We start from the raw sequence: 14696 nt of genomic DNA on the forward strand, positions 1-14696 counted from the left end.
ACCCAGGTCCCTCATGGGGCACCACCCCCTTGTCCCTCAGGCCAGCGCATACACTCCCCCCTCCCCCACCAGGTTACTGCTACCCCCAAAGTTCCTCCTCTGAGTGGAGAGGCAGAGGAGGCTGGTTCAGAAGGCAAGCTCTGCCTTTCGCCAGCCGTGCGACCTGAGAACAGCCATCAGACACTCTGAGCCTCGGTTTCTTCACCTGTAAACTGGGTGGGGGGCGTGACTCAGTAACAGTCAGTGTATGTGGTGATGTTTTACACTTGCCAAAGCATTTTCAAAGACACGATCTGGCTTGATTCCCAGCAAAGGAGAAGTGTAGCAACCCTATTTCATGGATGTGGAAACTGAGACCCAGTGTGTGTGTGGGGGGGGCGTGTGTGACTCAGCGGGGAGTCCTGGGATGGGACACCCTGATCCTCCTGCTGGGTGGTGATGGTGATGGTGATATTCACGTCTCCCAGAGCTGACAGCCTCCTTTGGGTCATTTTGGTTTCTAGGGCTAAAAAGTATGGCCCTGTCGTGCGGGTCAATGTCTTCCACAAAACCTCGGTCATCGTCACGAGCCCTGAGTCGGTCAAGGTAGGAAACCGAGTGGTTCCATGGGGAGAGCCCTTCCCTTCCCAGGTTGGGGGCACGAAACTCAGATCCCAGGGACTGCAGGAGAAATGTCCTGGAGGCACCAGCATTTGGTTTGGTTTCCCAAGGATCCAGAAATGAGTGGTGTCTTTCTCTCTGACCACCTGCCATTTGGGAGTGTGGCCCAGGTGGCACACACATTTAGCTCGCTCATCTCTCTCAGCCTTGGTTCCTTCATCTTCAAGGTGGGATCTTAACCCCTCTGTCTCTGGCCTAGAATGAGAATTAAAGATCAATTGATTTATTTCACAAATATTTATATAAACATTTATTTACAAAGAAAGGGACAACAGATACCTAAACATGCCCTTCTTTATGTACTTCATGATTATGAACCCGTTTAATCCTCACAGGGGGAGAGCCTCCCATCAGCCCCCACATCAGAGATGAGGAAACAGACAGGGAGCATGGATCAGTCTGTGCTATGGACAGGAGGACACCTGCCATGTGGGTCTAAGCACTAAGAATGGCCAGCATATCGTTTACCTTGGAGTTGGCTGAACTGGGCTCAAGTCTGGTGGCTCTGCCATCACTCTGGGCCTCTGTGTCCTCATCTATAAAATAGGGATGATGCTGGAGCTGAAATAACACGTGTGAGTCACCCAGCCTGTGCCTGACACCCAGGAATTGCCCAATAAACATCAGTGCTTCTGTTCTCACACTGGGTACTTAGCAGCTGAGCAGGGTGATTCTTGGCAGGAGATGGAGAAAATGCAACTTGGGGTCCAGATCAGGAGAAAAGACTGAACCACCATAGTGTCTCTAAGAGGATGCTGAAAATCATTTTTTTAAATTAATTTCAAATATAGACACAGTTTACACATTTTTAAAGCACCCAAAACCATATGCAAAGAACTTGGTGATGCCCAGCGAGAAAAGTTGAGCGATATATGTTAATATGATGAATGCATTGGTTAGTGTTCAAGTGTTAAGCCAACCTTGCATTCCTGGTCATTATACAATTTACTCATCTTCTGCTAAGAATTTTTTATTTCTATATTTATTATTTTCTTATAACGCCTTTGTCTGGTTTGGGAATCAGTTTAACGGAACTTGTAAGGGGAGTTGGGAAATGTCCCCTCTCCTCTGTTGTCTGAGGGCATTTGTATGGGGTAGTGCTATTTTTTCCTTGAATGTTTATGATTAGACTCACTAGTGAAGCCATCTGGGCCTGGCATATTCTTTGAAGGACGTGCTTCTTGTTTTGTTTTAATTACTCACTTTCTTTAATTGATTTATGGCCATTCCAATTTTCTACTTTTCTTGGGTTTAGTAATTCATCTCTTTCAAGACATTTGTCATTTTATCTAATTATTAAAATCATTAGTACGAAGTTGTCCATAATATGTATTGATTAACTTTTTCATGTCTACTGGCTTTGTGGTGATATCCCTTCTTTCATTCCTACAAACAGTTATTTGGGTTTTCTCTTATTTTCTTCATCAAGGTAGCAAAAGGTTTATCAATTTTATTTATCTTTTCAAAGAACCATATTTTGGTTTTATTGGATTTCTCCATTGTTTGTCCATTTCCTATTTTATTGATTTCTGCTCTTTATTATTTCCTTCCTCTACTCACTTTGGATTTAATTTGTCCTTGTGCACATTTTTAAGGTGGGAGATGAGAAATTTGGTTCTAGACCTTGTTTCTTTTCTAATATAAGCACTTACAGCCATGTATCTCCTTTTAAGTACTACTTTAGCACAAATGTAACATAATTTCAATATATTGTGCTTTTATTTTCATTTGGTGCAAAACAGTTTCTAACTTACTTTGTGATTTCTTCTTTGATTCATGGATTATTTAGATTATGTTTTTCAATTTCTAAATATTATGGTATTTCCAAATACCTTTTGTTATTGATTTCTAGTTTATTTCCATGAGGCCAGAGAAAATACTCTTCATGATTTCAATTGATCTAAACAAATTGAAGCTTATTTTATGACCTCCCTTATGATCTTCCTTAGTGAATGTTTATGAGCACTTAAAAAGCATGTGTATTCTGTGATTGTTGAATGGAATGTTTTAGAAATGTCAGGAGAAGTTGGTTGATAGTGTTAGCTGAATCTTCTAAGTCCTCACTGATTTTCTGTATAGTTGTTCTAGCAATTACTTGGAGAGGAATGTCAAAATCTGACCACAATCATGGGTTTTTCTATTTCTGCTTTTGGTTCTATCCATTTTGCTTCATATATTTTGAAGTTCTGTTATTAGGCATGAACACATTTAGGATTGATATGTCTTTGTGATGAATTGACCCTCTTATCTTTAGAAATGTCCCCCTTTATCCTTGGTAATATTCCATTTTTTGAAGGACATTTTGTCTAGTACTAATGTAGTTACTCCAGCTATCTTCTGCTTAGTGTTGAAGAGTTGATCTTTTACCATCCTTTTACTTTGAACCCATTTGGGGATGGATATATATATATAATATATATAATAATAAAATCTTAAAATAAATAAATATATTTTTTAAGATTTTATTTTTTTCACTTGAGAGGGAGAGAGAGAGAGAGGGAGAGAACAAAGGGAGAGTGAGAGGAAAAGCAGACTCCCCACTGAGCAGAGAGCTCAATGTAGGACTCAATCCCAGGACCCTGGGATCATGACCTGAGCCAAAGGCAGATGCTTAAGGAGTGAGCCACCAGGTGTCCTTGGGTTTTTATATTTAAAGTGGGTTTCCTATAGATAGCATATAGTTGGGTTTTGCTGTTTTACTGTCTGACAATCTCTGCCTTTTAATTGGAGTGCTTAGATTATTTATATTTAATGTTATCATTGATATGGTGAGGTTTGAATCTACCATACTGTTACTGTTCTCTGTCCTATCTGTTCTTTGTTCTCCTCTCCTCCTTTCCTGCCTTCTTTTGGATCAAGTATGCTTTAGCATTCCATCTCATCTCCATCATTTGCTTATTGGCCCCCTTTCTTTTTCTCTTAGTGGTAGTCCTGGGATTTATAGTATAATCTTTAACTTATATCAGTCTACTGATATACTACTTCATCTCTGTCTACTTTGAAGATTTTCTCTTTATCACTGGTGTCAGAAATTTGCTGGTGTACTTTTCTTTTTGTTAATGCTCTGTAGGAGTCTTTGAACTTCTTGGATATGTGGGTTCCTTGCGATCATTTGCAATATTCATAATAAATGTGTTGAAGTTCCTGTCTGCAAACTCCATCATCTCTGTTATTTCTGGGCCTGGTTGTAGGTAGATTTTTCTGCTCTTTGGCATGTCTAGTGATTTCATGTTGGACCCTGGACATTGTGAGTTGTACATTGTTGAGTGCTCACTTTTGTTTCATTCTTTTTTTTTTTTTTTAAGATTTTATTTATTTATTTGACAGAGAGAGACACAGCGAGAGAGGGAACACAAGCAGGGGGAGTGAGAGAGGGAGAAACATGCTTCCTGCTGAGCAGGATGCCCAATGCAGGGCTTGATCCCAGGACCCTGGATCATGACCTGAGCCAAAGGCAGACACTTAACAACTGAGCCACCCAGGCACTCCTGTTTCATTCCTTTAAGGGGTGCTAGAATTCATCCTGGCAGATAGTGAAGTTATCTGTGGATTAGTTTGATCCTTTTCAGGTTTGTCTTCAGGCTTTTGTAGGGTTGGTCTAGGGTTAAGTTTTACTCTAGGGCAAGTTTAGCCCCACTACTAAGGAATGACTCTACTGGGGACCACATAAAGGCCTTATGTTTTTTTTTTAAATATTTTATTTATTTATTTGACAGACAGAGATCACAAGTAGGCCGAGAGGCAGGCAGAGAGAGAGGAAAGGAAGCAGGCTCCCTGCTGGGCAGAGAGCCCGATGTGGGGCTCGATCCCAGGACCCTGGGATCATGACCCGAGCCAAAGGCAGAGGCCTTAACCCACTGAGCCACCCAGGTGCCCCTAAAGGCCTTATGTTTGAGATTTAACACTAGCCTTTGGGAACTTGAACAGTTCTTGGGCTGTGTAAGCTCTGAGAATAGTTTAGCCTGTAGTTACTCCATATTTCTCCTTTTCCTGGAAGTTGTTTTGAACTCAGTCTTGTGTTCACTATATGCATGTATGGATCATTCATCCAAAGATGTAGGGGATCCCTGTGCAGATTCCTGCACAGGAGCTCTTCCTATGTATCGTTCCCTTCCCTCGGGTGCTCTGTCGTATAAATCCTAGCCTCCTTTGGCTTGTCTGGATTCTGATTTCTGTCTTATCAACTTGGAAAGCCTGCTGGGCTATACTTCAGTTTTATATTTTAGTGCCTTTATCCCGAAATTATACAAAGTTGGAGTACTCTTAGGTTGTAAGGCTCACATCTTTTTTTTTTTTTTTTTTTTTTTTTTTTTTTTTGCTTTTCCTTCTCTTAGGGTTCACAATCCTGCACGTCCTGTTGTCTATTGTCTGAAAACAGACATTTCTATGCATTTTGCCTTAAAAAAAATTTTTTTTTTTTTTGCGTATGGCAAGAGGTCAGTTCCCAGCAGTTATCCCTTAATATGCAGTAAGTGCTGTCAGTATGGACACTCAGAGGAGGCAGCAAAGGGGCTGAGGGTGCCCCATTCACCCCTCATGTCCCAGAACCTAGCTCACTGGCCTTCAAAGGATCCCCAGCCCCAGGGACAGCAGACATGGGGACCCCCGACTATGGGGACACATGACTGGATCCTGTGTTGAGGCCGCTATCCCTCAGTGTGGAGATTCCTCAGTTTAGGTTGGGGGGTTAGCACAGACCTTGGGTTATTTAGGGATGTTTGAGAGGGACCTGGGAGTTGAGCCTTTATTGTCATAGGGATGGAACCTGTAGGAGTGGGTAGTGACAAAAGTTGGTTTGTAAGTGACAGTGGTTGGGTGGGGCTGGGGTTCTCAGGATATGGCTCATGATCCAAAGTCAGCCACTTTGGGGGTTTTCTTTCCCTGAAAAATTGATATTACACCCCCCTGGGCTCAGCTCCCAGATACCAGCAGTCCCTGGATTAATGTAGAGTAGAGATATCGCCTTGCTGCTTTCCAGTGCCCACGGGATAAAGCTCAGTGAGCCATAAGGCAGACCTCTGGGACCCAGCCCCCTGCTGCCGCTCCCCACTTCTCCCTCTGCCTGAAGGCAGCATGTGGCCTGGGCTTTCTCTGCCTGGATCACAGCCTTCTCTTTCCTCTCTCCCATGGCAAACTGCCTGGATTCAAATCCTAGGTCCGTCATTCACCATGTGTGTGACCTCAGGCATTTTAAATCTCAGTTTCTTCATCATATGTAAGATGAGCATAAAAATAGCACCTACATCTTCGGGCTGACTGTGCAGTAAGTGAGCTATAGGATGCTGGGGTGGCTTTGACCTTTATGGAGCAGCTGCTGTGTCCCAGTGCTCTCGGACTTTTCATGCAGAGTGAATTTACTCTTCACAGCAACCTTCCCAGGCAGGCACTCTTCTTACCCCATCAGGGGAGATGAGGAAGCTGAGGGCAGAGGAGATGAGTAACTTGCCTGTGGTCATAGAGTTAGCAAGTGGTGGAGCCAAGATGCTGAGCCTGGGTCCAAATTCAAGCCAGCTGACTCCAAATTCAAGCCTGAGCTGTTAACCCCTTGGCTGTACTAGCTCAAGAGCTGTCAGCCAGTGTTTTTATTATTATCATCCAGCTTGCAGTGAGGCAAGTTGAGATCCTTCCTCCAGGAAGCCTTCCTTGACTTCCATGCCTAGGTTGGCACTAACAATACTGAATCTATGCCGAGGGTCTCTCCTGTGTCCCAGAAGTCCTCCCTTTGAGCTTTTCCCCTTCCCCACTCTGGTTCTCACTGCTTTGGAAGACGGTGTGGTGTGAGGTCCGTGTGGGCACAGAATTGAGGACCACCCACCCCCACACTCTCGCTGTGTGGCCACAGGAATATCACTGCACCCCTCTATGCCAGGCTTTCCTCATCCCCAAACAAGATGCTGTGGCTGGAAGGCAGGGTTTCTGGAGGGCTAGGTGAGATGGTGCTGGACAAAGTCCTCACGCCACAGCTGGGACTCAGGTAATGGTGACTGCTGGGGCATTGTTTTACAAGAGTCCAGAAAACTGCTGAGTCCTTTGTAGCCTCTCATGGGTGCACGAGCTTATGTTGGCTTTTTGCGGATGTTTAGAAGTTCCTGATGTCCACCAAGTACAACAAGGACTCCAAGATGTACCACGCAATCCAGACTGTGTTTGGTGAGAGGTAAGGCGTGAGGAGAGGCTGGGGGAGAGGACGGGAAATCCTCTGGTGACAGGCAGGGGGGCTGCCGGGCCCAGGGCGTGGGGCATAGCATGAAGGCCCGAGCCCTGGCTACCAGACACACAAGAGGTGCCCCATAAATAGTGGCCACCGCTCTTGTCATTGTCACCTTCCTTCTCCTCTTTCCCCTCTGGATAGCGGATGGGAAGGTGGGGGGTTGCAAGTTTGGGGCACACAACCATCCCATTTCTTATTTATTTTTTGTTGTGGTAAAATTCACAAAAGTCATCATTTTAACCACCTTGGAGTTACAATTCTGTGGCATTTGGTCCATTCACAATATGGCGTAACCATCACCACTGTGTAGTTCCAGAACATTTCCATCATCCTGAAAGGCGATCCTGTCCCCATGAAGCCATCAGACCCCCTTCCCTCCCCATTTCTCATGTCAGATGTTTGTCTCCGGCAGACTCTTTGGCCAAGGCTTGGTGTCGGAATGTGACTATGAGCGCTGGCACAAACAGCGCCGGGTCATGGACTTGGCCTTCAGCCGCAGGTGAGTGTCTCCAAGGTGGCGGGCTTTGGGAAGGGGGTGGGAAACCACACCCTACCACATTCTGCTTATCCATTCATCAGTCGGTAGACATATTTGAGTGGTTTCCGATTTCTTGGCTCCTTCAACGGATGCTGTTCCCCCAGCTCCTTGGTCAGCTTGATGGAAACGTTCAACGAGAAAGCCGAGCAGCTGGTGGAGATTCTGGAGGCCAAGGCAGACGGGCAGACCCCGGTGTCCATGCAGGATATGCTGACCTGCACCACCATGGACATCCTGGCCAAGGTGATGGGAGGCTGGTGGGCCACGGGAGCGGGGTCCGACATGGGTCGGGGGCTGCTCTTCTCTCCCTCTTCCCTTTCCTGGCATTCCCCCGCCCACCTCCTCCACCAGTCAGCCCCTGCTCTGGGTGGGGAGCTTCATATCTCCTTGAATATTCAACATGCACTCTCACGAGACCACACCTGCTAACTCATTCTCTGCGAGGGGACCCTGAGAGGTGTGGGGACTGGCCTCTGTCTGGTCAGTGGCAGAAGCTGGACTGGCTCTCACGTCTGCTTGCCTCCCAGCCCAAAGCCTACCTCCCACTCAGTGCCTGCCCTGGGTCTGGCTTGGCTCTGCACCCTGGCAGGCTCAGCAGTGGCCCAGTACCCGCCGCCCCCCCCCCCGCCCCCGCCGCCCAGGTAAGGGCAGCTCAGGCAGCTGGAGCGCAGATGGTGAGGGAAGGGTCATTGTCACTCGGTAATTCACTGGGAGGCTGGGTATAGAAGGGACACCAAGGAAGGCTGCATTTCTGGGGAAATGCATCTTGTCAAGAAGGGAAACCAAGGTTTGTGGAGTGGCTCCTGTGTGCCACGTGGTCCTCACTGCCTTCCAGGGGGTTGGAACCATTGTGGGTCATCGTAAGGAGTTGATGACATGATGCACATAAACCCTTAGCCCTGGGGCCTGGGTCTCTCTAGCTGAGCAGTGCCAGGTTCTGCCCTGGGTTTTCAAGTCTTCCCACCAACCCAGGGATGACCTCGCCCTTCTCTCTCCCCCAGGCAGCTTTTGGGATGGAGACAGGCATGCTGCTGGGTGCCCAGAAGCCTCTGTCCCTGAAGGTGAAACTGATCCTGGAGGGGATTTCTGCATCTCGAAACACTCTGGCGAAGGTACTGCCTGCACCCCCCTCCGGTGACCAGCCACCAGAACTGGCGTCCTAGTTTGCTGGAGCACCTCCTCCAGTGACCTTTTTCCAGAATGGGTTTTGAGCACTGGTATGAGCGAAGTGAATCTGTTAGGATTTGCGTACATCTCCTAACGCAGAGAATCAAAAGTAAAGTGGTTTAAGTAAAGGAGTTAGTAAAGATTAGTTAGTAAAGATTAAGGAGTTAATCTTTCTCTCATGTAAAATCATCCTGAAGCAGGCCATTGAGGATGGCTGTGACAGCGACACAGTGTCTGATGGTCCTGGAATGTTTTGTCTTTCCGTTCCACTGTCTCCAGCACATCAACTCATTGTTATAAGATGGCTGCTGCCGCTCCAGCTATCACTGCCTTGTTCCAGGCATGAAAGAGGAAGAAGGAGAAAGGTGGTACTTGAGTTGATCCTCAGACAGGTGCCCAGGGCCTCTTCCTGCTCCCTGGGACTTCAGCCTCTGAGCTGGGGGTCCCCTGATGCCACCCCATCTTTTCTGCTGTTGATTCCACCTACTCCCCTCTGGCTGTGGCTTCCTCCTTCCTCGCAGTCCTAGCTGCCTCCATCCTTCGGGGATCCCTTCTTATTTTCCAGGCATCTTTCCCATCATATCTAGGGATTTGGTACAGGAAGGGGAAGCCGATGCTTGGGCTCAGCCTGCCACGTTGGTCAAGTCTCCTTGGCGGCTTCCTCTTTTCTAGGATTTTCTCGCAATCTTCCCACCTCCCAGGTTGCCAGTGCCGTGGTGGGTTTCCAAAGTCGTTGCAGAGTTGGGGGAGGGGGAGAGGCGGACGCGTGTGCTCGGCCGGCGTCCTGAGTCGGAGCCCCTGTTCAGTTTATGCCAGGGAAGTGGAAGCAGCTCCGCGAGACCCGGGAGAGCATTCGCTTTCTGCGCCAGGTTGGCAAGGACTGGGTCCAGCGCCGCCGGGAGGCCCTGAAGAGGGGGGAGGAAGTACCTGCCGACATCCTCACACAGATCCTCAAAGGTTCGAGGGGTCCCGCATGGACCTGGGGAGGGCCGGGCGGCAGGGGTGCCCCCACCACGGTGGCTGATCACACTTGACTCCCAGTGTCTCTATCTGACTTTCGGGGAGAAGGGCGTTGGCTTCCTTGCTCAGCGGCAGGGAGAGGGAGCGAGGGGTATGTGTGTAGTGGGTGTCTGCTGCTGGGCCCTGAGACCCTCCTTGCCTTTCAGCCGAAGAGGGGGCCCAGGACGATGAGATCCTGCTGGACAACTTCGTCACCTTCTTCATTGCTGGTCTGTACCTCCAGGGGTGGCCAAAGGCTCAGGACTTTGCAGGAATGGTGGGAACCAGGCATCCCCTAAACCCTGACTTGGGGCGATTTTTCAGGCTGTCTACGCAGAGTTCAGATGCAGAAGTGAGGGGCTGGGATAGGGGAGCAGAAGTCCTCTCTCTGCTCAGGGAGGTCCAGGAGGCCTTCTCGGTGGCTGCTGACCTGGTGATGGAGCTGGCCACCGTGAGGGGTCGTGAAGCTGCCTTTTTTTTTTTTTTTTTTTTGACAGAGAGAGACGCAGTGAGAGAGGGAACACAAGCAGTGGGAGAGGGAGAGGGACAAGCAGGCTCCCTGCTCAGGATCATGACCCGAGCTGAAGGCAGATGCTTAATGACTGAGCCACCCAGGCACCACGTGAAGCTGCCTATTGGCAGGAGAGCTTGGCCATGTGAACTCAAGGCTCCGCCCCACTCAGAATTTGTGGGGAGGCCTTCCTTAGACCAGCATAAAAAGATGTGCCAGGCAACTTCATTCCTTTGCTCATCATAAAATATCTTATTTATTTGAGAGAGAGAGAGAGAAAGCACAAGCAGGGGGAGCAGCAGAGGGAAAGGGGGAAGCAGGCTCCCCACTGAGCAGAGAACCCAACATGGGGCTCGATCCCAGGACCCTGGGATCATGACCTGAGCCAAAGGCAGACGCTTAACCTACTGAACCACGCAGGTGACCCAGAAGGAGCTTTTAGGGTATAAAGACCAGAGGCCTGGGAGCAGATGCCATTTATTGGACTACACTGGCTGGCACTGCGGGTGGGCAGCCTCCCTCCTGCCTATCTGTACATGCAGCGCAGATGCAGGGGGCAGAAGTGAGGACCTGAACTGTCACCGTGTGCTCAGGGTCTCAGAGGCGGGTGGGCCGGGCCAGCAGCAGCCCGGTAGCCCCATGTGGAACTGCTGCTCTCCTTTCCCACAGGCCATGAGACCTCTGCCAATCACTTGGCATTCACGGTGATGGAGCTGTCCCGCCAGCCTGAAATCCTGGCAAGGTATGGAATGGGGAGATTTGGGGGTCAGGTAGTGGCTCCCCTTAAAGCTGGTGAAGGGATTCACTGATGTCTTGTTCCTAGAAGACCAACAGCTCCAGCCTCCCACCACGGAGCCTCCTCCAGTGTGTTCTGCTTCTCTTTACCCCAGGGCCTTTGCACACGCCAGTCCCTCTTCTCAAAGCTCCTCTCCTTGCTTTTCTCTTGGAGAACTCCCCGTCCAGCCCCGCAGAAGCCGTCTCACACCCCTAAAGTTGCCATTCTATGTTTTCCCCTCCTAGTTTCCTCCCAGCTCATGAGTGTCTTTTTCTCCTGGGCCGGTTTGCTTTGAGTCTATTTCAGTCATGAAATTAAAGCTCCAAAAAATCAGGGATCATGGCTCTTTCCCTCTCCACACCGTGCTCAGTGCCTGGCCAGGGGCTGGCACTGAGAACTGAACAGAATTCCCAACTCAGCATTGAGGAAGGGCTTATATTCAACTTGCAAGACAAAGGAGGGTGCCTGGAGATGGCCTTTGAGCTGGGCCATTGGTTTCCTTAAATGCAAACAGTTGTGCAGACCAACTGCGCCAATGTGAAAGCAACTCTGAAAACCCTGATAGGCTTGGGGGTGGGAGCCCTAGACGCGGGGAGAGCCTTGATTACAGTTGTTAATTGGCAGTGTCCAAGGGCAGATGTGAATGATCGCTTGTGAGGATAAAGTGGTTGGTTAGGGTTTTAACTGTATCTGTAATACTAATATGCTCTTTGTAAACATTTGGAAAAAGCAGAAAAGTTATACTACTAATACTACTAATAATAATTACCGTTATTATTATTATTTTACCCACAGTGCCCCAACCTCTGGAGGCAGGTCACAACTAGCTACTGAATTTCACCATGTGTTTTATCACATCGCCCCACAGTATTCATTATAAACTCTTCTCCCAAATCCACTCTTTTATATTGTGTATATAAACAAACACACAGACACATGCATAAAATTGGACATTGTAATTTTTTAAGGGCATAGTTCAGCGGCATTAAGCACATTCCCATTACCGTGCAATTATCACCACTATTTCCAGAACTTTCTCATTTGTTGCAACTGACACTGTCTCCAGTAAACACTAGCTTCCCAATCCCCTCAGCCCCTGGCCCCATTCTACTCTCTGTCTCTGTGAATTTAACTCCTCTGGGGACCTCATACAGGAATCACACAGTAACGGACATTTTTGGCTGGCTTATCTCACTTAGGATAATGTCTTCAAGGTCCGCCTTTGTTTTAGCAGGTGTCAGAACTTCCCTCTCTTTTAAGACTGAATAATATTACATCGTATGGATAGACCACATTTTTAAAAAAGATTTTTTTTTATTTGAGAGTGAAGGAGCAGGGGGCGGGACAGAGGGAAGGGAGAAGCAGACTCCTCACTTAGCAGGGAGCAGGACATGGGATTCGATCCGGGGCCCCGGGTCAAGACCTGAGCCGGAGGCAGATGCTTGGATGACTGAGCCACCCGGGCAACCCATGGACAGACCACATTTTGCTGGTCCATTCATCTGGTGATGGACCCTGGGGTTGCTTCCGCCCTTCGGCTACTGTGACTAATGCAGCCATGAACTTGGGTGTACAAGTATCTACGAGCCCCTACTTTCTATGTGGGGGCACGCACACCCAGAATGGCACTGCTGGAGCATATGGTAATTCTACCTTTCCTGTTTGGAGGAACCGCCATCCCATTTTCCATACACACCTGCAGCGGGTTCCACTCCCACGGACAGTGCACAAAGTTCTGATTTCTCCACGTCCTTTGCTAACACGTGCTCTTTTCTGCCCTCCTCGTGGGTGTGACGTGGTCCAAACCCACTCTTGGTGCTGCATATTCTTCTAACGGTACCCGTCATTACTCAGCCAGCATCCCCGCACTGCTCATTCTGTTTCCAGCTGTCGGCGGCTACGAGCCAGGCTGAGACAGGCTGCTCGGTGCAGAGAGCTGGATCGGTGGTGCGTTTGTTTTCTGCCGCCAGTTCCAAGCAGCAAGCACGAAGGGGGAGTCCGTGCAGGCCCTGGAACACAGCTGCCAACTGCTCAGGCGTCTCGGTTGGGACGTGGTGGTTCCTGGATGTCTTCAACAATAGGGCGGACTGTGCGTGCGTGTATACGTGCGTGCGGGCACGCGATGGCCTGTCCCAGGAGGCTCACTTCTTGCTCCCCTCCACCCACCCCTTCCTAAAACTAGGCGGGGTGGGGGGACCTCTCCTTGGGGACGAGCTTGTCTTCATCTGCCCCAACAGGCTGCAGGCGGAGGTGGACGAAGTCATCGGTTCTAAGAGGCACCTTGACTGTGACGACCTCGGGAGACTGCAGTACCTGTCCCAGGTGTGGGGGCGGGAGAGAAGCTTCTGGGCACTTGGGGGTGGTTCGTCAAGCCAGGCCTTCTGCACCTGGAACCCTTTCATACGGGTGTTCTCTAACTTCACCGCACGTGAGAATGTCCCAGGAGATTAAAAAAAAAAAATTCCCATGACCAGAGTTGCCATGGACCAATGACATCAGAGTCACTGGGGCAGGCGGAGGTGGGTCAGGAGGGGCCGCAGCCTTTGTAAAGGCCTCCCAGGTGACTCCGGTGCGCAGCCTAGGTGGGGAGGCAGCCCTCGATGCAATGACACTGTTTGCACGTCCCAGCTAGGCCGGGCACTTCCAGGAGCCTCACGCCGGCCTCCAGGGGCCAGACTCAGCGGCCCCCACCCCTCCCCAACAGAGCACAGCAGGAGGCCTGGCTTGAGCTCAGGGAGGGCCCCTCTGGGATGGTGGTGCCCTGGTTCAGAGGGAAGGCCTGGGTCCTGGTCCAGGCTCCGCCACAGGGGTTCTGCCCAACTCCCTTCTCCTTTTGGGTGTCAGTTTCTCCTGTGACAAGAGGGGTTGGACAAGAAGCTGAGGCTAACTTTGCAGGGGTCTGGGACCCAGTCCTGGACGTGGGTGCATATTCAGCCCTGGGAGTGGGAGCAAAGGTGGGTCCGGGGCATGCCACTAGCACGATCTGGGGGGATCTCCTGACTTCTCTTCCTTGTCTCCCCGTGTGGCTTCTGTAGGTTCTCAAAGAGTCGCTGAGGCTGTACCCGCCAGCGTGGGGCACCTTTCGCCTGCTGGAGGAGGAGACCTTGATTGATGGGGTCAGAGTGCCTGGCAACACTCCACTCCTGGTGTGTGGGGGCCCTCCCTGCCTGCCCCAGCTCTGAGGTCGGGATGTCCGTGGCCCCATTGTCACCACTGGGCGTTCTCATTCAAGCTGCACTATAACCATGTGAGGTCTTTCTTCCCTTTCACACGGTCCAGTGTAAGGTTATAGCGGATGATTCTGGAAGGGAGGCACCTTGTTTACATCTGAGGACACTGAGGCTTAGAGAGGTTAGGTCACGTTCCTGAGGTCACATAGCCGGCCAGGGACAGATACAAGCTGTGCCCAGTTTCACAGCTGACCCCAGGCCATCCGGTTCCTTCTCTCTCTCCTCCACCACCCCTTCTCCCATGGAGGTGACTTTTCCCCCTCCTCTCCTTTACTTGTTTGTTTTTCGTTTTTTGTTCTTTAGAGAGCAAGCACGAGAGTGCGAGTGGAGGGGCACGGAGGGGCAGAGGCAGAGGGAGAGAAGAATCTTTTTTTTTTTCAGTTACAGCATTTTGCCCTTATTTTTTTAAAACTTATTTATTAATTATTTTTATTAACGTATAATGTATTATTAGCCCCAGGGGTACAGGTCTGTGAATCATCAGGCTTACACACCTCACAGCACTCACCATTTCCCATACCCTCCCCAATGTCCATCACCCCACCCCCCTCTCCTGATCCCCCTCCCCCTGGCAACCCTCAGTTTGTTTTGTGACATTAAGAGTC

The 14696-nt window shown here is 49.5% G+C and overlaps 1 protein-coding gene across 1 annotated transcript in view; it reads left to right on the forward strand.

The window, feature by feature from the left end:
• CYP46A1 (cytochrome P450 family 46 subfamily A member 1) overlaps positions 1 to 14696 on the forward strand; it is a 33054-nt gene that overhangs the window by 6924 nt on the left and 11434 nt on the right. The window contains exons 3-12 of the mRNA XM_080809211.1: positions 504 to 585; positions 6744 to 6817; positions 7284 to 7370; positions 7514 to 7652; positions 8411 to 8521; positions 9383 to 9533; positions 9743 to 9805; positions 10756 to 10828; positions 13099 to 13183; positions 13897 to 14007. Of these exons, the coding sequence (XP_080665337.1) occupies positions 504 to 585; positions 6744 to 6817; positions 7284 to 7370; positions 7514 to 7652; positions 8411 to 8521; positions 9383 to 9533; positions 9743 to 9805; positions 10756 to 10828; positions 13099 to 13183; positions 13897 to 14007 (976 nt within the window). The remainder of the gene's footprint in view (positions 1 to 503; positions 586 to 6743; positions 6818 to 7283; positions 7371 to 7513; positions 7653 to 8410; positions 8522 to 9382; positions 9534 to 9742; positions 9806 to 10755; positions 10829 to 13098; positions 13184 to 13896; positions 14008 to 14696) is intronic.

The sequence above is a fragment of the Martes martes genome, assembly GCF_963455335.1.
Source record: "Martes martes genome assembly, chromosome: 7".
NCBI classification, from domain to species: Eukaryota; Metazoa; Chordata; class Mammalia; order Carnivora; family Mustelidae; genus Martes; species Martes martes.